This window comes from Corvus hawaiiensis, chromosome Z, assembly GCF_020740725.1.
Source record: "Corvus hawaiiensis isolate bCorHaw1 chromosome Z, bCorHaw1.pri.cur, whole genome shotgun sequence".
In the NCBI taxonomy this organism is placed as follows: domain Eukaryota; kingdom Metazoa; phylum Chordata; class Aves; order Passeriformes; family Corvidae; genus Corvus; species Corvus hawaiiensis.
Window position 1 is genome coordinate 24,625,238 of NC_063255.1, and position 22,352 is coordinate 24,647,589.

The window sequence follows — 22,352 nt, forward strand, 5'->3', positions numbered from 1 at the left end:
CTCAGGCCAGTGAGGAAGGCACACAGCAAGCTCACTACCCTGGACCTCAGGAGAGTAGACTTGGGCCTCTTCAGGAACCTGCTTGGTAGAGTGCCATGGAATAAAGCCCTGGAGAGAAGAGGGGCCCAAGAGAACTGGCTAATATTCAAAGATCACGTCTTCCAAGCTTAGGAGTGATGCATCCCAACAAAGAGAAGTCAGGCAGAAATGCCAGGAGGCCTGTGTGGATGAGCAAAGAGCTTGTTGACAAACAAAAGAAGGAAGACTACAGAGAGTGGAAACAAGAGCTGGTGGCCTGGGAGTAATACAGAGAGAATGTCTGAAGAGCCAGGGATCATGTTAGGAAAGCTAAAGCCCTGATCAAATTAAATCTGGCCAGCAGCATAAAGGACAAGAAGAAAAGTTTCTATAGGTACTGTGGTGAATTAAAGAAAGATTAGGGAAAATGTTGTCCCTCTCTGGAAGGAAACGGGAGGTGTGGTTACCCAGGACACATAGAAGGCTGAAGTACTCTATGAATATTTTGCCTTGGTCTTCACCAGCAAGTGCTCCAGCTACATACACTGTCCGAGTCACAGGAGGTAAAGGCAGGGACTGGGAAAATGAAAACCCACCCACTGCAGGAGAAGATCAGGTTTGGGAACATCCAAGGAACCTGAAGGTGCACAGGATCACAGGACCTGATCATCATTTGTGAGTCCTGAGGGAGTTGGTGGAGGAAATGGCTAAGCTGCTATCCATCATATTTCAGAAGTCATGGCAGTCCAGTGAAGTTTCCAGTGACTGGAAATGGGGAAACTTAGAACTGTCATTTCTAAAGATTAAAAAAGAAAAAGGAAAACCCAGGGAACGACAGGCCAGTCAGTCTCATCTCTGTGCTCTGCAATTCATGGAGCAGATCCTCCTGGAAGCTACGCTAAGACACATGGAAAATAAGGAGATAACTGGAGACAACAAGCACAGCTTTACTAAGGGCAAATCATACCTGACATATTTGGTGGCCTCCTACGATGGGCGGATAAGGGAATGTCATCTAACTGGACTTGTGCAGAGCATTTGATGCTTCCAGGCACACCCTTGACTACAGTGGAGAGACCTGGATTTGACAGGTCGACCACTCAATAGATAAAGAATTGACTGAATGGTCCTGCTTAAAGAGTTGTGGCCAATGACCAGGAGTCCGGGTGGAGAGGAGTGATGAGTGGTGCTCCTCGGGGGTCTGCACTAGGGCCAGTATCTTTGTCAGGGAGACAGACAGTGGGATCAGGTGCACCAGCAGCAGGTTGGCTAATGACACCAAGCTTTGTGGTGTCACGACTGCTTGAGGGGCCATAACATGCTGGAGGCCTCCAGCATAAGACATGAACCTCCTGGGGCAGGTCCAGAGAAGGGCCACAGAACTGACCAGAGAGCTGTAACATCTCTTTTATGTGGAAAGGATGTGAGAGTTGGGGTTGTTCAGTTTGGAGAAGAAAAGTCTGGGATGTTTTGTAGCACCTTCCAGTATGTAAAGGCCCCACAAGAAAATGAGAGGAAGTTTTACAAGGGTGTGTAGTGATAGGACAAGGGGGAATGGTTTTAAGCTGAAAGAGGATAGGTTTAGATTAGGTATCAGGAAGAAATTCTTTACTGTGAGGGTGGTGAGACACTGGAACAGGTTCCCCAGGGGAGTGGTGGATGCCCTATCCCTGGAAGTTCAGGTTGGATGGGGCTTTGAGCAACCTGGTATAGTGGGAGGTGATCCTGCCTGTGACAAGGAGGTTGAAACTAGGTGATCTTTAAGGTCCCTTTCCATATCAATCTATGATTCTATGATTCTATGATTCTTACTGGTTTAAGCAGTCCAATCTACAGGGCAAAGAAAAACAAAAGAAAAGGACTTTTTTCCTATATTCCTACTGCTGTTTTTACATATGGATACAAGTTTGTAATTATTTTGAACCCATTATCTTGCATTAAGAATATCATATATACACCTCCCTGTACCAGTCTTTCAGTTGTGTGTATAATATAGAAAAAGCCATCAGATTATGTCTTACTTTCAAATCAACATCGAAGCACCTATAAATGAAACAACATTTTGAGGTTTAAGCAATGAATTAAAAAGAAATACATGTAACTTTATCACTGCTTTTATTATAAAACTCTGTTGCACTCTAGCTGAGCATTTTAAAACATCCTGTGACTGTAAATGACACTTTGCTAATACTAAAATACACGTTTTAGTTCAAAGAGCCTCATAAGTTTAAAATACTATGAGTCTTATTTTTCAGTGATAGACATGCAAAGTTCTTCTGGGAATTATGCAGATTTCTCCTTGATTTTTTACTACCTACCTCCACAAAAACTTGTTAAACAAGGATGGTTTCAGTGGTCAAATGTTACCACCAATGAAATTCCTCTAGCAGTAGTGGTTTTCCAATAATGTGTTAATATTCAGTATTGTTCTACTCAAGAAAGGGCAACTAGACATACTAGAGATTTTCTAAATACTTTTCCTGTGTGTCTTTTCCCACATCATGGATAAAAGCACATAAAATTCTAAATAAAACAAGATACAGAACCCCTTCCCTAAACAACATGGAAACATATCCTATTTCCCAAGCACATGCTTGGTCTAAAGTGTTTCCAGCCACTTCTTATGCTTCCCACTTTCTATCTCACCCCCCACAGACCATATGCCAAAGACAGGCTTCACTCCTTTGCTCACAAAAGTCCAGACTTTACGCTACAAGGCACTTAGTAGAGTATTTTTGGGGCAAAGTATGTGATGTGGTCATCTGCCTCAGACACTGTCAGAGGGAGGAAACCAGGAGAAGATGACAGCAAACAGCTCTCCGCACCACCAAGTTTGTTGCAGGAGCAGCTGGTGTGGATTTGTGTCTGGACTGCAGAGACCCAGCTCAGCCACTACTGCCACGTTACTCGGGTTATGGCTTGAGTTACACCCTTTCACAGCACCTGTTCTGGCAGATGTATGAAGTCTCAGGGCCTGCATGAAGGCTGCACTTCATATAAGTACCACACATTGCCAAATCTTGGGACCACTGAGCATAGGTCATTAGTTGGCATAAGTACACCAGATCAGGCTGGCAAGAACAGCTCTACAAAAAAAGCCCTGAACTCCCTTTGAACTGTGGTCTGTGTTGCTCCACAGCATCATGGACTCAACTGTCATATCCATGCTCCAGAAAATTAAGTATGTTGTTCCTCTACTCAGGAGTCTTGCAAAAGGAGAATAGTGCAGGCAAATGTTGAAGTTTTCTTGCTTGACCCAACAATCAATGAGAATCTCATTGACAATATAGATCACATCTTCTTGAAAAAATTTTAAGCCAAAAAATATCAGTTTACTAAAAGCTATGAAAATTATCACATGAAAGAAATACAATACCTGTTTGTTGTTTTCATTGGTACAATGCAGCCTTTTGAGGGACACAAAGTGTCTTATTTGCCTAGCAACAGAAATAATCACTTGTTACTGTATCAAATTGTAAAGAGAGAAGTGAAGTGATACACATATTTTCTACAGGAGAGATCTCCAAGCCGTCCTGATATCAGATACCAAGCCCAAAACCAGCAAGACAACTGGGTGACTAGCACTCACTCCTTCATGAAGCATAACATTGAGGTTTTTATCCCAGGACACCTGATCCTTCTGTTGCTCCAGGAATTCTCCTGCACATCTGGGAGCTGAATTTGGCAATGTGTCCATTCTAAACTGCGAAGGTGGGAACATGTACAAGCACACACACGAACATGGGGTTGTCCAGTTGCTAAATACATGGAGGTTCATGTCAAACTTACAGATGCAGAAAGCAGAGAGAAGGCCCTAAAACCCAGAAATCAATTATGTTCCGGACAAGTTAGTTACCCTCCTTGACCGACCACAGGTGTTATCTTCACGTGCTGCTGGATACTGTCTCCTGATTTTTTTCTTGCGTAGTAAACTCCTTGCCATTCCTAAGGAAACACACACAACAGTGACAGCATCTGAGCACACATAGCTTACAGTCAAATATTCATTTATTATTGCATAGTCCTTATGTACTAAATTATTATTTTTATTTCATGGTTGTCTTCTTAAAAATAGTATAAAATTAATATACTATTAAGTATAACAGAGAGAGAGCAGCAACTACTCACCCAGTGGAGAGCAGCACCTTTAACTGATGTAAGGACAGTATAATTATGTTTCTCTTGGGAGAAAGTATTTTTTACAAGGAACTCTACAATTTTTACAAGGAACTTTAGGTATCATCTACTTAAAGAGGTGACAAACATTCTTGCTAGGTGCCACCATAAGAAGCAGTGGCTGCAACAAAAGGATATCCCTTGGGACCAGCAGAAGCGAGCCCTGTGCCAAGCACCATTCAGCTTTGAAGTTGTTGGTTGTCATGCAATATATATGCTAAATTTCAGAAGTCTTTGATCTAAAGATGTCCTTCAACTAATCTCAAAGAGGAATAATTTTAAGGAGGGAACTACCTGGCAGCAGAGTAGGATGAAGTCGGAAAATGGGTAAAAGATACCTTTGAGCAGGCAGTACTAGCTCCTGGGCAGCCCATATAAATGAGGAGGAGCACAGCAGGAGTGGCCTGTGGGTACTGCTAATGAACCAAGGTGAACCTGCAAACAACTCCAGACAGTGACTCACAAAGCTCAGATCATTGCTGGATGTGACTCAAAGGTTCAAGAACTCCCCAAAGTTCTTGAAGCAGAACATGAGAGAGGGAAGGGCAACAGGTATTTCTGCAGCCCAGGGGAGATGGGATAGGAGACTGTTGCATGTGTTAGGAGAATGTATTGCCAGGCTCATCACCCCAACGACAGGAGTTCACAGTGCACTGCAGATATTCTAACTACAGTTATTAGGAAAGCAAACCCCACTGGGTGCCAATACATTTTGGTGCTTTAAGTATGCAGTTAGTGAAGGCTCTGCTGTTTGACAGAACAGTTACACATTTTGTTTGGATGATTCAGCCACCTGAGAGACTGACTGAGGGACAAACTGTTACATTCCAACTAACAAAAGCTCCATGGGCTCTAAGCAAAACAGAAACACAGAAAACATTCTGATACTGATCTTAAGCCAACAAATCAGCAGGAGTTCAGTCAGATCCTAAAAGCAAAGCTAATGAGATCTGTAGTCACTTGTCTGTGATATGAGCTGTTGTGCTTAGACATCTGAGAAGCAGAATTCTGGTCTTACATGTATATTCATGAAAAACACATCTTGTGTTCTTAAACCTACAGCAATAAAAACCAAAGCAGAATAGAACTCTGTAGCAGTTTCAAAGGAGTTTGTTTTATTTGCTTACCTTTCCTTTTTTAATAAATGTGTTTATGTTGTCCAAAAGGTCTGTAGAATTTTTATCACTTTTAGGTAGTTCAGTGAGCTCCTTGCCAATAAGCTCTCCCTTGCAGTACCCCATCATCCGTTCAAAGGCTGGATTAACATACTGCCAAAACAAAGGTACATTAGGACAATATCAAAAAGAATTTATTTCAAGGATAATAACTTATATAAGTATCGAAGTGTGACAAGTTATATGGCTAAAGGCACAACCACTCATCCCTACAACTCAGTGTTTCTCATATAAAATACTACGTAATGGTGAAACATTTTATTCAAGTAAGAGGCTGAACGGAGAAGGTGATATGTAATCTATCAGAAAGCACAGAAAGACAGTGAATGCAGAGAAAAAACATTACTGAAAACTACCATCTAAATGAAGTTACAGAAGGAAAATCCGTAAAAATTCAGCAGGCATCAGTGTGCAGCAACCAGAAATTAGGCAGTTCATTTTACAAGGCTTTCTAATGGGCAACAAAGCTAAAATACTGAAGTAGAACAGGGACTACTTTGGGTTTCCTCTTTTCAAATTCTGTAAGATAGTTAACATTTTCCCCCCTACCTGAATGACATGATCTTCACTGGTTATTTCTACAGCTTCCTGACAATGGTCTAATGCTGTAAACACTGCATTACAAGCCCTGAAATTAGCAAATGATTAGCACATTAGTTTTTTTGTTAGAACATTTTGTTCACTATAAATCCATGATTAAATTGTACTTATCAGTAGATGAACCACAAAGTAGCAGTTGTTTTGACTAGACCATGTCACTATCTTTATTATGACTTTTTCAAAACATCCAGCCTCAGACATCCCTGTTGTTAACGTGCTTTTTCTGCAGATTACATTATAAAAGTGCTCATAGATACTGCAGCATCTTAATAGTATACTTGTACCTACATACATGCTTTGGACAGCAGGAACTAACAGTGAGCAGTAAAAATAACACATACTATTACATCAAAATGTTTTGTGATCATTAAAAATTTGGAACACAAAAATCACGACAGCAGGTATATACAAATTTTTCAATACAGCAAGTAGGTTGGCACTGTAAAAGAAACTGTAATACAACACAGTTAAAGGAAGCAATAGAACCATGTCAAAGTTCTAGTTCAAAAAATACCAATTTTCTTGCTTCCAAGTAATAATGCAGTGACTGGACTTCCATACATCCTGATCTTTAAGAACCCAGATGATCTTTGATCCCCATTTTTTTTCCAGGGCTATCCTTCAACTAATGCCAGAAAACAGAAGCCTTATCTTCTTGCTACAGAATTCAAATTGCTTAAATTATGATTTATACAGGATGACATTAATATAGGCTCCTAATACTAGGGAAAAATGTATATCTCATAGAATCATAGGATGATTTGGGTTGGAAGGGACATGAAGACCATGTAGTTCCAACACCCTACCATGGCCAGGAAGAGTACATACTAGAAGAAACAACCCAGGCATACTTCTTTTGATAGGTATCAGTACTTCATCTTTGATTTGCACTAAAGACAAACTAATTATATTCTAAATAAGTCTCATTGCGGGAGCAAAACCGCATTGTGCATAAACATTCCTGTATACAGTATTTACCTAAAAGGAACATCTTGCTTCCAGGCTGCATAGCAGAGTTTGAATTAATACCAGTGACTAGAGAATTAAGAAATACAGAACATTGCTACTTCTCCTTATTACAGAAGTAACTCAAAACCAAATAGGATACATGAAGAGATATACACAGAAACACAGACACACAGTTATGTGGATGAAGATTTGTAGGAAATAAGTGTTTTATATGGAAGATGACAGAAGTGTTTCTGCTCATAGAGTAAAAGGAGCTCGGAGTATAATTTTATATGTGATTTTCTAGCAGTTCAAGCTGGTTCCCGAGTGTGATTTTGTGCTGTGTGAAGGAACTAATTTGTCTCAGTGATAGATGCCTGTCTGGTACATCAGCTGCTAACAAATGTAATTACATAGAGTTTCTGTAAGAAAACACACATATATTTGCACTATTCAAGCCTTAGTATTTTCTTTTGATCTGGCAAGCAAGCCAGCAAAATTACAAGTTAAAATGGCCCATATCCCCTTTAATTAGCACACAGATGTCCAACCAAGTTTCAAACCAGAACCAGCTATGTGGAAAAGTGCAGTCCATGCTAGGAACAGAAAGACACTTCTGACCGCTGATGTGACCTCATATACTGCTCTCTGGGGCTGGTGCTAGTTTTTCATCACATTTCTCTTGTGTCTGAACATGTGACATATCCTGGGTTTAATTCTATCAACAAACTTTCTGCATTCTCTTCCCTTTCACTTTTACAAAGCTGTGTAGAAGACTTGCAGATCACTGGCAAGTGGCACTGACATGAAGTGCAGCACCTTTTTCCCCACTTAATTAAACCACACAAATGAAAAAAAGAATTGTACCTGAATGCTATAACCAGTATCGGTTCTGATTAGTTTTTAATGGCATCTGCCTAATAAGACAGAGGTAGGGGGAATTCCTGCTGAGTTATGGAAGACAACTTTTAAAATTGTGTAAACCAAAATTCAATTTTTTTTTCCCTGAAATTTTACTGTAATTGCAGTTTGCATGTATGAACATGCAATCATGTGAAATGTGAAGTCACTTTGGTATCGGTTTGCAAAGAAAATCTTAGAAAAATCACCTTCTTAAATAGACACACTGAAACCTGTAGAAAAGTGATAGTATTTTCTGTAGATGGAACTGGAATTAATTTATGCCACAGAGAGAACAGCCCTTTCTCTGCATTTCTTTCCTATCATTTCATATGGTTACATTGCACAAATATCTACATGCATGCAAAAGCACCTATATTAAATATAGAATTAGTCACATTAAGGAAAAAGTGCATGTGGGAATAAACATAATTTAACTTCTCACTATCATATACAACTGTGCTCCTGGCCTGCCAAGTCTCGGCCAAGCAAGAAAATAAAAACTCAGAGCTGAATCAAGATCGTATTCAGATCAAGCCTTTGAATATGAAATCTCAGACACGCAAGATCAAGAATGACTCTGTGAAATTTTACCATCATGTAAATTCGCAGTCCATACCTACATTGACCGAGCTTTCTCTGGGTACCAGTTACTAAGGCACTTCAGTTCGTCCTTTACAAAATAACAGGAGGAGAAAATATAAAATGTAGTGTATTACATACATACTTACACATACATACAGATGCAAGACACACATATGCAGAGCTGGAAAGAAGCAGAAAGCAACACGATACAATTATTTAGACCAGGACGTTGTTGTTTGCAGTTTCTCACACTTCTACATACCGTAATTTGAACTGAGATCGCACTTCCCCGTATTCTATTTGAACCAGTTCATTGTAACAAGCAGTGACACTGCTGTTCTCCATGAATTGCTGGAAGACAAATCAAGAGTGTATTAAATAGGCTGTTATTTCTGTTCCTGCTTCTAAAACTTAAACTTTTTAAAGAGAGCTGGCACGAGGCCAGTGAAGGTCACAAGGGTGATTAAGCACCTCTACCATGAGACAGGCCAAGGGAGCTGTCTCAGCCCAAAAAGGAGAAGGCTGAAGTGGAGAACTTATCAAAGTATATAAATATCTGAAGGAAGACTATAAGAAGACATAGCCAGCTTCTTTCTAGTGGTACCCAGTGACAGGACCAGAGGCAATGGGCACAAACAGAAGCACAGGAGGTTCAGGGAACCTGAACATCAGGCAACAGGGTGGGGTTTTTTTGGTGGTTTTTTTTTGTTTTTTTTTTTTTGTTTTTTTTTTTTTTACTGTGAGAGTGACCTAGGCACAGGTTGCCCAGAGATGTTGCAGAGTCTCCATGCCTGGAAATGTTCAAAAGCTGTGTGGCATGGTCCTGGACAACTTGTTTTAGGTGGCTGTACTTGAGCAGGGAGGTTGGGCAAGATGACCCCTAGAGGTCCCTCCCAACCTCAACCATACTTTCCTTTTCTGTAGAAATAAGCTCTGGTTGTACCTTTTGTGTTGTGAATAATCATCTTTTCCTCAGGAATGAGTTTCTGTTTTTTAAGACAACACAAATATCTAAATACAAAGCAAGCATAAAAATATGCTAAATCCTTAACTCAATTTTCCCATTTGGTTTTAGCAATCCAACGCATACTCTTAAAAGAACCCCAAACACAGTCTCACACAAAACCAGTATTGCCTTGATGTTTTATTTTGAACACCTATCCTTCATTCACAAGGGAAATGGAAAACCTTAGAGACATAAAAACATTCATGCAAAAAAGAAAAAGATAAAGAATTATATTTGGCATTTGTTTCCAAGCAAATATTGCGGCTAAAGCTCAGAAAAGGAAGTAAGTTTGCTTCACAAGTAATCTCACTGAGCTGTCACTGTGAATTCAGAAGTGCAGAAAAGTATATAAAGTAGAAGCATGCTGGCCACAGTGAAAAAACTTTTACTCTAGACAGGAGAGAATGTTCTCTCTGTTAGGTTTGAAAGTGCTTGTGCTTGGTCCTGCTGAAATCAGAAATTTTATGTTGCTACAAAAGAAGTAGATTCTCTGACTTCAGTTAAAGTTTACATTACACGTGCACTGACTTTAGTTATCACAGGAAATGCCCTGTGTTGTCACTAGTTCTCACAGCACAGCTGCACACACAGTCCAGAGCAGCATGCAAATGTCCAAAGCAGAGCCTTCAAGAAATCTATGCTTCTGCCCTGGATGAAAAACTCTGTTTTGGAGACCAGTGGCTTAATTCCAAGTTGTGAGCAAAACATAAAAAAGGTAAAATTAAAAACAACTGTTGGCATGGGTCTGTTTCACTCCTTAATGTTAAGATCTTAAAATATTGCTGTAACTTTCACTTCATACACTACAGAATGCATGGGAAAACAAAAGGTACAATATCAAGCTGGCAGAAGCAAAGGAGCAAACAAAGTTTTGTTTTTGTATATCAAACTGCCTGCAAACAAACTTCTCTTCTACAGCAGTGTAGATTTAGATTTTCAGTTTTAGGGTGCTCTTTTAAATAATCAAATACATTTGTGCTAAATTTAAAACAATTAAGAACAAATCTATCAATAATATAAAACTTATCAATGATGGCAACCTATTTTATGAAATAGACTTACTAGAATATACTAAGGCTCTTTATAAACTAAATTTTACAGTAGTGTGTTTTACTGAAAAAATTTAACCACTGCTGTTCACCTACAAAACTCTTGGCACAAATCTTTTGCTAAGAATCAAGAATTGCAGCTTATCAAAGTTCTAACTGTGCTCTTAACTGTTGTATAATCTTCTGCAGATGTACAGAATCACTTTCCCTAAGTTCACAGTGTTGATGCTGGTCATTTGCTGGCTGACTCAAAGCTGAGAAATTGACTGGGACATGAAAATAGCAGGAGACATTTCCTTTTGTAATCTGTGCTTCTAATGTGACACAAGAATAAGAAGATCTCTGAACTCTCAGATATTAGAAGGCAGACAAAACATTTTCTTTACAGAAAGTTTCGTATGTATATAGTAGATTGTGATTTAAGTAATACGTACTCTTAAATTATTTTTTACTTCATTATAATGGGATTCTGCTGTTGTTCTTTATGGAACTTAGTACAAGCCACAAGAGTTATAAGCCAACAGGGATGCATAATTCTTCTTGCTTAGCAATAAAAATTAGGTTTAATATTAAAGACTTCTTTTATTCCAATCCAGAAAGTTTTAATAGTATCTGGTCAATGAGAATCAACATTTGTTTAGGAAAAAAGTTCAAAATACAATACAAGTTTGTAATTCAGTAACTGCAAATGTTAAGATCCCCTGTTTGCTGATTTAAATCATAGCTAAAAATCAGTCAGGAAGCTAAATTGCTTGTTCAAATTAGCCCACCCTAAGTAGGCCACCACTATCAGATTTATGAGGCTGAGAGGAAAAAAAAATCAGCATAATTAATGTACTGGATTAGCAACAGCATTAATACACAAACACAAAAGCTGTTAATGATATAGGGGGAAAATCAGAAGATGTAATAAAGTATGTTCTTGAGAAGAAGGAAGAAAAAACAGAAATAAGTCAGCATAAAGAAAAACTTATGATTTCAGCAGGTATGATTTTCCAAAAATAAATTTCATTTTTGCTGCTGAGGAAGAGACTCCCCACAAATACACCTTTCTGTTTGAAGAAGGGTCTTTTAAAATCTTTGTGTGGTAATGGATTTAGTCCCTACTGATCCCCATCCAAGCAAAAATGATTCCTATGTGCACCCCACAGCAAAAGTAGAAATCTTGACATCAGATGCGTTTTAAAGTCTTGAAAATAATTCCAATAGGGAATTATTACATTATGCAAGCTCTCTGATAAATTTGGGACAGCAAGAGAGAGTAGTTACTGCAGCTGTCAGGTGCAAAAAGATTTTTCTTTCCAAGGCAGAGAGCACCACTGAGCCGTGTCTCACAGCTGCACAGTCTCCTCTGACTTTACCCAGTGCTACACCTAGAGTTACAATCTAGCTCACAAAACATATTGCCCTGCATTGTGTTCGAATGAAACCCTAGACCTGAGAAGTAATAAAGTTTTCTTTGAAAAATATTAAAGCCAGAGAGAGAGAGAGAGAGAGGGAGAGAGAGAAACTACACTAATAGAGCACTGGCCTTCTTGGGTTGACCTTTCTCTTAGATTCACCTTTTCCAATTTTTAGAGCATCTAAGTGCTTTAGAAATGCTTTGGCCCCACAATACCCTTGCAGTAGAGGCAAGATACCTCTTTTTTTGGGAGATGATCTGAAAATGGTAATTCTGGTTCATGTTCTGCTGTGTAAACAAACTTGGGCTGAATGTGAGTTAGCTCAGACACTGGACTCAGTATGAGCATAGGAAAATGAGATTTTGCCTGGGTTAATTCCATCTCTTCCCTGATTTTACCTACTATAGTTAATTTTCCTAACTATATATATATATATTTAAGAAAGTAAATACAGTTAATTCTAACTCCAGATGTGCTTCTTTTGCTTAAGTACACATCCTTCCTTATGAATGGCTAACTCAAAAAATGCAGCTGGTTTATTTTAGAGTAATGTAACAGTAATATCCATCCAAAGCCACTCACATGAAGATTAGGAGAGGGTAAGCAACCTAGATTTTCAGAGCTGAGAACTCCTGCCTTTTGGCTCTCTCCTTCAAAACCCTTTGAGAAACAGTGTCAACAGTTACCTTCCCTTCTGCTGCTTGTACAGGAGTGTCTCTAACTCTGTACTGAGAAGAACTGTGCAAACCAACATAACAGACATAATGGGAAAAAAAATTCTTCTTCACACCACGAGCTGGACAGGTTTGTAGTCCCTTTAGAAGAGAAATCCCAGCAGCCTCAGACACACAGGGGGGTCTGGGTGATGAGCCAGCATGTTGCAATATTTTAATCAGAGTCTCCCAACATTGTTTTTTAGTGCAGTCATCAACAAAACCCACCCACTACCCAGCCAGACCACATGGAAGTAATCTCAGTACTCCTGCCATTCTGAAAGGACTAGCTACGTCACAGAGCTTCTCATTTCATATGCTTCTGGAACACACTGTTGAAAAGAAAAGTAAATTAACTGCCACTGCTTTCTTAACAATAAATTTCTGACAGAAAAGGATATATAATTTTCAATTTGAGGAAGTGGAAGTGTCTGTAATTGATGAAGTTACTATGTTTTCTATATTACATAGGCAATTTATACATACCCTATCAAAGCCTGCATCAAGAAGGGGAAGAACAGAAGTCTCTTCTTGGTCAGCAGATCTACAAAACAAAATCACAGAACCACAGAATTATTCAGGTTGGAAAAGACTGTTAAGATCATCTAGTTAAACCTTTAACCCAGAACTGCTAAGCCCACCAGAACCATTTCCAAAGTGCCACATCTACACATCTTTTAAATACTTCCAGGGATGATGATTCCACGCTCCTGAGCAGCCTGTTCCAACACTTGCAATCCTTTCAGGGAAGAAATTTTTCCTAATGCCCTGTCTAAACCTCTCTTAGCACAAATTAAGGCCATTTCATCTTGTCAGGTCCCTTGCTACTTGGGAGAAAAGACTGACCCCCACCTGGGTATAGCCTCCTTTCAGGTAGTTGTAGAGCGAAACAAGGTCATCCCTGAGCCTCCTTTCCTCCAAGCTAAACACCCTCAGCTTCCTCAGCCACTCCTCATAGGACTTGTGCTCCAGACCCTTCACCAGCTCTGTTGCCCTTCTCTGGACATCATCTCAATGTCCTTTTTGTCATGAGGGCCCAGAGCTGGACACAAGATTTGAAGTGTGGCTTCACCAGTGCCGAGTATGAGGGGACAATCCCTGCCCTGGTCCTGCTGGCCACACCACTGCTGATCCAGGCCAGGATGCCATTGGCCTTCTTGGCCACCTGGGCACACCCTGGCTCACGTTCAGTCGCTGTCACCAGCACCCCCAGGTCCTTTTCCTGTGGGCAGCTTTGCAGCCACTCTGCCCCAGCCTGTGGCACTGCCTGGGGTTGTTGTGACCCAAGAGCAGGACCTGGCACTGGGCCTTGTTGAACCTCACACCATCGGCCTCAGCCCATGATCCAGCCTGTCCAGATCCCTCTGCAGAGCCTTCCTGCCCTCCAGCAGATCAGCACTCTCACCCAGCTTGGTGTCACCTGTAAACTGACCGAGGGTGCACTCAATCCCATTGTCCAGGACATTGAAACAGATATTAAGCAGGGCTGGTATATTGTATGGGCACAGAACACTTGAGGATTAGATGGTATGAATTTGACATAGTTCTCTGACTATAATGAACTCAGTGAGAAGAGTTTTTCCTAAAATACATACGTAAAATCATACTGTTACAGAAGTTGGTGCTATAGCCTTCTATTATAGGTATTTGCAGCTTTTATACAGCTTGATAGTTATTCCTACAGCAAACCTGACAGGTCGTCCAGAGAAGTCCTGTATCTCTTTACATACACAGAAGGCGATTGCAAAAAGAAAGTATGAAAAAGATAAAAGACGTTCTGTGATATCCTATGAGAAACAATCTTAAAAAAATGTTATTAAGATAAAGTTAAGTTGCAAAATCTTGTTCAGCAGCAAATCTAGTTGATTTTCAAATCTTGCCAGTAATAGTTCTCCTGCCACTCTATTTCCTAATATTTTAATTGATCTAGGAAATTAATAAAATGACAATGGATTCAGTAGTGTGTAGGAGTTATAACAAGGGTATTTGAAGGTATTTGATAAATATATATTTAAATCAGTAAGAATTCTTCTTAAATGCATGGGGTATGAATTAGTGAATAAGGGTTTCAGGACAACATTCTGGTGAATTTAGCATCAACAGGATTGAAGTTTTCCCCAGAACCCAGTTCAATAAACAACGTGTTACTTATCTAGTAATTTCCTTTAGAAAGTAATACACAGCTTTCTGGTTTTGGTTTGGATTTTCTTTTTCTCTTAGAAAAAACACATACCTGTTTGATTTTCTTACTATACAACCCGTTCTGAAGGTGACAGTGATAATACCAATCTGCACTAAAGGAAAGTTATAAAACACTCAAATAAAACATAAAACATCACTAGCGCATTTTGGGTGAAAAATACTGCATTTACTCTGTAAGACTTGCTAGTAAGATATAACTGTTCTATGTTAAATTACTGTTCTTACAAAGTAAAATAAAAACCTTTCACAAACCAGTAATACTTACGTGCGTGGAACCACAGCAAGTATTACAGTATGCTCTGATGGCTCTGTGGCACGAATAGACCTGAGGAAACAAAAATTTGTCAGTTACACTGAATGCTTTCTCAATATTGTTCTGAGTACCTTCACTGAAAATATAAATGAAAGTCAGGACTGAAAGACACCATTGAGGCTAGAAAATACGATAGTGCACTGCCAAACCTGCCTATCCCCACTTAGACAAACCATTTTCATTTTGCCACCAGATTTCTCATTTTGCTCTAAGCAGGTAAGAAGGCAAAAGCTCCAAAACCACAGAGTACAAACATCAGCTTTTCAAACCCACTCTCATGACCTAGTGAAGGTTTCCCCTGTGTACTCAGCTTATCTGGGGCAGACTGCCCTGAATTCAAGAGTTGAGAAAGGTCAGTCCATGCAAAGCATTTTCAATGCCCTTGACTAATTTAAACAAGAATCTCTGCCCCCTCTAATATTTACCACTGTCCTTCTAGACATCACAAAATTTTGTTTACAGGGTGGGAAGTGCTTTCAAGGCATGCAAGTAAGAAAAGTGGGCATAACAAATTACGAAAGACTATAGTTTATTATATACAGAATAAGCAAAATTTCACCACCCTGCATATTATTGAGAAACCGAAAAAGATATTACCAGCTATCAGAAGAACACCCCATTTGTGTTTTACTGTCTAATCATAGGTTTTTGGACTCATATCACACTGTCCCGAATAAACAATCTTTATGTTCATCTGTTGGTCTTTAGAAGTATGGCAGAAGAACATACATCAGCACAAGTATTTGAGCACTAAATGCCCCTTGTCATAAACGCGGCGAATTTCAGCTCATGGCAGACTAGAAGCACAGTATGGTGCAAAATACATGCTGCAGCTGAAACAGTGTATTTTAGCAAAGAATTCCAATACTATGCACTCATAATCTTAATGCACCTTAGACACAACCATGTGGACTGGAAGAGTGATGAAAACCTTTGCGAAGAACTGGCAGTGCCTGACCTTGTGGACAAACACATTCCTTTGAAGTCTGCAGCTTCAGATTTTGCTGCAGCAGTAAGCCAGGAAAGATGCAGCACAGACAGCAAGGAATAATTTCACAACAGCTTTGGCTTATGCTCTGATAGAAGCCCCTATGACCTAGAGACAATTCTACAATTCAACTTTGGCATAGTTTAGTTTTCATATCGTTATTCTCTTACAGATGTATGCAAACCTCCTGGCCTCAGTCCCCAAACTTCCATTTTACTACAATTTTAGGTGTTCATTTTTTGTTTGTTGTTTTTATCTTCTTTTCCCCCCTATTTTTTCTTTTAAAATTAGGAGGTTTGGTTTTGTACAATGTATTCTGCAGCTTAAGAGAAGCATAAGGTCCTTTAGGTTACCTGCAGATATCTTCTGCATCAAAATATTTGGAGTTCCTGTGATCTATAACAATTATTTCCTGATGCTTATCCAGGAAACATTCAAGCGCTGACTCTGGAGTCCAGGCAACGTGGCACCTGTATCCCGCTCTGTCACAAGCCCACCAGAAGCCATTGCTTTGGTTGTCTTCTTTTGCAAAGACCAGCAAAACCTGCAGGGGATGGAAAACAGCAGCACCACATTAAACACATAAAGTAGTCCTCTGCATGGTGCAAGTCTTAACAAACACTTCTGCCCTGTAGAAGATTGAGTCTGCTTTGAAGTGGGAAGCTTGAACCACAGGTTGTAAAACAGCCAATGCGGTAGTACCTCTTTCTTAATGGATAAACTGGTCATCAATAGATAATCAATAGTTACCTGTTTTAAACAAGGACTGGTATTTAGGACAAAACCAACTTGCCACGTGATGATTTTTTCCTCCCTCCTGTTCCAATTCAATCAGCAACCAGCTGGAGTGTTCAAATATCATTGCCACTCTCAAACATCATTGCCACTCTCATCAGGCCATCCGAGCCGCACACACTTTTGATTGTAATGAACTGTCTGAAATGCAACTGCCTTAGTTATCCCTTATCATCCCTGAAGACATGGGCAAGCAATTAACACAGTTTTATTTGTTCTTTCTCCTTTAATGCAAAAAATATGGCATTAACCAATATTACTTCAAAGCCAAAACGAGCAACACACAAGCAGGTATGTACAGGATGGAGTATGGAGGAAAAATATTCAAATACGAGAATTTTTTACCCAATAAATTGTCCCAAATTGTCCCTAAGCATATGAAGTAGTTTAGACAATTTCAACTGAACACTTAAGGAACTGCTCACACAAGGTAGGAAGTGTACTGAGGCACTACTCTAAAGATCAAGGAGATGCTGTAGGAAGCCTGTTTGCAAGCTGGCATAGAGAAGAGAGGCTGAAAACAGCTGTATTTCTGTGCTTCTCATGTAAAACAAAGTGTTTTTCAGAGAGAATAAATTTTTCTTCCTAGCCCTACAGTGCACACATTATCAGTGTCCAATTTATTCATACCAGTCGTGCAGACATTTCCCATTACAAATGCACATATTTACCATGGCTACTGACAACTAACCATGCTACCCTGTGTGTCAGATATAGAAAAGGGCTCATTTATTGCCAATATGCTGTGAAAAAGAAGGCATCAAAAAGTCAAAAGTTTATCCACAGCTATTAAAATTGCACAAAAAGTCAGCACCCAGAGACTAGTTATGTATAAAGCAAAATCCTGTTCATTTCACAAATAAAAGTCATCCCCTGACTTTACTGAAGCAATCTGTTTAAGAAAAATATGCAAAATTTGCTCCAAATGCCTGTAGGAAAGGTCAATAACCTTTATCTGTCTTGCTTTATGCAGCTGGAGTGTCAGCACATGAATTTCAACACCATCAGTCTAGAAGCTAGAAAAGGTGACAGTAGCCTTCCTCTTGTCTTTAGTTGTCTGTATTGTTGACTTCTAAGCAATAAAAAAATCAATCATTGTTACTGTGACAGGACAACCAGAGTTTTATTAAACAATGGAAGAAAATGATACACTCAGAATTTCTGTAAATATTAAGAATGTAAAAGTTTCAATTTATTGGAAGGTTTTTGATTGCCATTATCAATAAGGAGATTTGGTTTACTGGCACTTAACACCCAAGATAACTGTTGTCACTCCTCCTAATCGCTGATTTTTTTCCCAGCCATCAGTGTGTTGGAAAGCAGTGATGTGGCCAAGCTGCAGATTTTGCTGATTCCTGATTCAAGTCCCTGCTCTGATACAATTTTCTGTTTGGTTCCAACTGCCATTAGTTTTATTTTGTTCTTAGTTTGCAACATTGTGGGGAAAGAAAATTTGAGGAGGTTGGGGGCGGCTCATTTTTTGATCTCTTCCTTCTCTCAGCACTCCCAGTTTGGAAATAAAGGATGGCAAAATGCAATCCTTTACCAGCTGTGAAATAACAGAGATTAATTAAACCATCCAATCTCTCACTAGTAGCTAATTATCAGTGTGCAAATCCTTCTGAGAATATTAACTTTGAAAGTTGTTTTAAAGTATTAATACTATGCTTTCTCATTAACATTTGTATGAAGCTTACTATAAATCATCAAAACATAACGTAACTACAAGTACATTTGAAGAATGCTGTCGAAGTCAAGATAAAAATATAACAATCCGTATAAACAACATGATCAAGGAAATGCTTAAATTCAATATGTGTTCCTTGGCAAAAAACTGCCAAATGTAGTTGGTCTTTTGCTGCATAGTATACCGATGTTACTGTAAAAAGATAATTTTACTCAATGTTGCCCTAGTCTGAGAACACCATGGACTTTCTCTGTAGAGGCCTTTACAATTTTGGTGATGTACTGAAATTTTTACCCTCTTTCTAAGTATTTGCTTCACACAACCATTGCACGTCTTGTTCCCAGTTCATTATACAAATACAGAAAATGGACAGAAATTTGCTTTAAAGAGTTTGAAAAACAAGAAGAAATACCAGCTGAGGACACACAGGCTATCAAATGGAAAAAGAAAATTACAGCAGCTTAAGAAGTTACTTATTATTTTCAAATCATCATATCCCAGCAAGAGACTTTCAAGGTGGAAAAGACATAGTATCTCTGAATAAATTTACAGAGGGGCTGCTGTTATATTGGTATGAAGGAACAGTGAAATGCTGTGCATCATCGTGCTTCATTTGCAGCTCATCGGGGAAAATCACAGTGTCAACACTGTGGAAGAGATGATGGCAGATAAATGTCCTAAAAGGTGAGAAAATGCAGCATTTGAATAGGAACACACCCAAACATTTATGAGCAAACATTTCTGCAAGAGGATCCAACACCTTTTTTATGTGCACTAATTGTTTATAAAAACCACCGATCTCCTGTGTCCCCTGGAGGAACCACATTTTCACGTACTTTCAGCACGGTCATTTCTGAGGTCTTGAAATCAAACCATTCCTATTTGCAAGACTTGGCACAAAATTTAGGCAACTGTGCAAGCTGTATATGGGATGTTTGGAGAGTTGGAGTAGGCTGGTTTGCTTTGGACTCTTCCCTTTGCCTCTTAAGGCCAGGAGCACCTGGGTCACAATTCTGTACAAAATGAACTAGATTTTTCCTCTGACATATATGGTCATAAAGTCCAATGGGGAATCTATTAAATGGTTTATGGCAGGTCACAGGCACAAGAAAGGTCACTTCTCAGACAAAAAATGTGTGCCATTTTGAGGTTGGCACAGGTGTCCCATAACAGCCTAAAACACACCAGCAATAAAATGGACTTCACTAAGAAAAGCCCCAGTAGCAATTGTTTTAACAAACTGAACTTTCTCTCAGACAATTGTAAACATGATTAATCATCCACAAATAGACATTTAAAATGTGATATTCAGTAGCTGTTTGCACTGCACAGAGAAACACATAATTGTATTGTCAAGATGGAATAAAAGATTAGCACACCATTTTTTAAATGCGTGGATGTGTGCAATACTTGCCAAATTATCTGAGGTAATGTGGCTTGTTCCACAAACAAATGAGGTGGGTTTACATAAAGTGTTTTACTTTACTGTAAGTAAGTTAATTTATGGCAACATCTTGAAGGAAAATTCTTCAGTTAATGATTTTCCTTAATAATTTCTGCTTAAGACAGATTCTTTTCGTACACAGATTCTCATTTGTGCAATGTAAGGCCAAAATAACATCCCCATCTGAAAAGATACCAAGAAGAATGTCAGTTTTTAAAAACAACAAAAATCCAACTTTCCCTTGGGCAAATCCAATTTCTAGAAAGTAATATCCTGACCAAAGCACTGAGAGTATTTGTAGTTGTTAAATATCTGCTTGATAATCTTTCTGAAGATGAACATGATTTAAAAACATTTTTCTGTGAAGAGTTCCACAATTATGTGTTGAAATTCCCTGAAAAACCAAAGACTGTTCTACTGCTGAAGCCACTGCCCCACAGTCTTATTGCAGTATCAACAAGTAATTTCATCAGATTGAGTCATCATTAAGACTGAATGTAATGACATAAAAATGTAAAGCCTTATGATGCATTTCTTCCACACATAGGTTTTTCACACAGAGGGTGACTGGTGACTAAATGTCTCTGTAATTTACAGAATTAAGTGACCCATAAATTAATTCAGATTCATTACGTATCACTAAAACAATGTTAAAGGCTAAAATTATTTCATTTCCTATAATCTGAGAGTTTCAACATCCATTATAAGCTAAAAAAAAACCCACTTGGGATCTGTACTGTCACAGGAACAAAATCGACAGAAAAAGAAGCAGGTATGGATAAGAGCTGTTGCTCCTTAAGCTGAAGTTCAACCTGTCTTGCTGGAGCTCGTGTGATTTCTTGGACTGGTGGTCTGTAGAACATAGTTCTCTGTCCTGTTACAGTTCTCTGTCCTAGTTGTGCAAAATCCAGCAAAACTGAACACGTATGTAAGCTTCATGAAGCTCTCTGCTTTGGTATATGAAAACAGAACATTTTTTAATATCCATAGGGGCAGCTCTTTCCCCAGTTAATGCACATACACACACTCCTACTGGCAGGACAGATAAAAGGAATTAGGGGATGTTAATGGAAATCTAAATGTCTTGTTTACCGAGTCAATTTACTTGTAGATCTCTTCTCAAGCAATCAGATACGCAAAATGTACATTACCCATCTCACAGTCCTTGTATAAGTGAAATTAAAATATTATACTTAACTATAGAGGTTGAACCTTAATTTCTTCACCTGTTAACACTGAATTGGCTCTATCAGAAACTGAAGGAGGATCTTACCTGAATTGGGTGTTGTGTCAGTCTCATGGGCCCAACTTGTACTTCTGTAGTTGAAGCCTGCTAAAGAAGAGTAATACAGATTTTTTTTAGTCTGGTTCTTAATGAGATAGCATTTTACACACAAGAATTAAAGATCAAACAGAACCACAAAGGATGCTAAAAGGCACAGTGGCATATGACTAGCAGCCTAACTTGGTTGTTTTGAAGTGTATCTTACATGGTCATATTTACCAAATTTGTATATTTGTTTTACTTGCCTGTAAGTTAAAAATTGTAGGGTTTTAAATAAGGAAGCAAGAAACACACATTTCCTTTTCCCTCCTTCCCCAGCCTTGGTTACATAGAAGGATTGTTTTTGCTGAAGACTACAGAAAGCTATTTATCTCTGGCCAAAAGTTATTCATTTGAATGTAATACAGAATTTTTATTAAGGTCTTGTGACATATCCTAAATGATAATGTTTTAATGAGATTGATTAGGAAAGAAGTGACTTTTCAGAAAAGGGAACTTGTTTGGGTTGCAGATTTAAAGTTGTTTCCCAGAACCAGAGTCTTTAATTTTCAGGTAAAAATATCACTACCATGTGAGCTGTGACATTTTCAGAAGACATGAGAGCACATCATAATTTAAACCTACTGCAAGAAAGCCAGTAGATGTGGGCTGTGGCTGCTTTGTTTGTTTTACTTCTTAGGAGCTGGACTACACTAATACTTTTTGTATTTTTGTGTCTTGATACATTTCAGTACACTTCTCCTGTACACTACTGGGTTGTTTCACTTCAGATCATTAGCTACAGAAGGTTGTTAAGCAACTCAGCAATACATATGTCCTCACACAGGTGCATACACTTAACGAGAAGAGTCTTTAAACCCTTAAAATGTTCATGTATATGGAGAATTAGTTGCAAGTCACCAATCTCCAAAAAGTCAGATTCTTTGGTTTCCTGGTTACCAGTTAGCCCAGGTGCCCCAGGTGTAGGTGAGTTAAAGCAATCACCCTGCAAGACGTAATCTGACCAAACCCCTAATTGCAGGCAGATTCCCAAGGCCATTCCCTGACACACAGGAATCCTGGAGC

At 38.9% G+C, this 22,352-nt stretch overlaps 1 protein-coding gene across 2 annotated transcripts in view; it reads right to left on the reverse strand.

The window, feature by feature from the left end:
• Nucleotides 1-22,352, reverse strand: part of PDE8B (phosphodiesterase 8B) — a 72,046-nt gene that overhangs the window by 20,055 nt on the left and 29,639 nt on the right. The window contains exons 2-10 of one of the 2 annotated variants that reach the window (XM_048291950.1): nucleotides 21,276-21,332; nucleotides 16,430-16,620; nucleotides 15,041-15,100; nucleotides 13,060-13,117; nucleotides 8,665-8,753; nucleotides 5,919-5,997; nucleotides 5,322-5,462; nucleotides 3,875-3,963; nucleotides 3,395-3,455 (exon numbers count right to left, since the gene is read on the reverse strand). In XM_048291950.1, coding sequence (XP_048147907.1) covers nucleotides 3,395-3,455; nucleotides 3,875-3,963; nucleotides 5,322-5,462; nucleotides 5,919-5,997; nucleotides 8,665-8,753; nucleotides 13,060-13,117; nucleotides 15,041-15,100; nucleotides 16,430-16,620; nucleotides 21,276-21,332 — 825 coding nt within the window. Of the gene's footprint in view, nucleotides 1-3,394; nucleotides 3,456-3,874; nucleotides 3,964-5,321; nucleotides 5,463-5,918; nucleotides 5,998-8,664; nucleotides 8,754-13,059; nucleotides 13,118-15,040; nucleotides 15,101-16,429; nucleotides 16,621-21,275; nucleotides 21,336-22,352 lie in introns of both variants that reach the window. The other variant, XM_048291949.1, reaches the window with a different exon arrangement.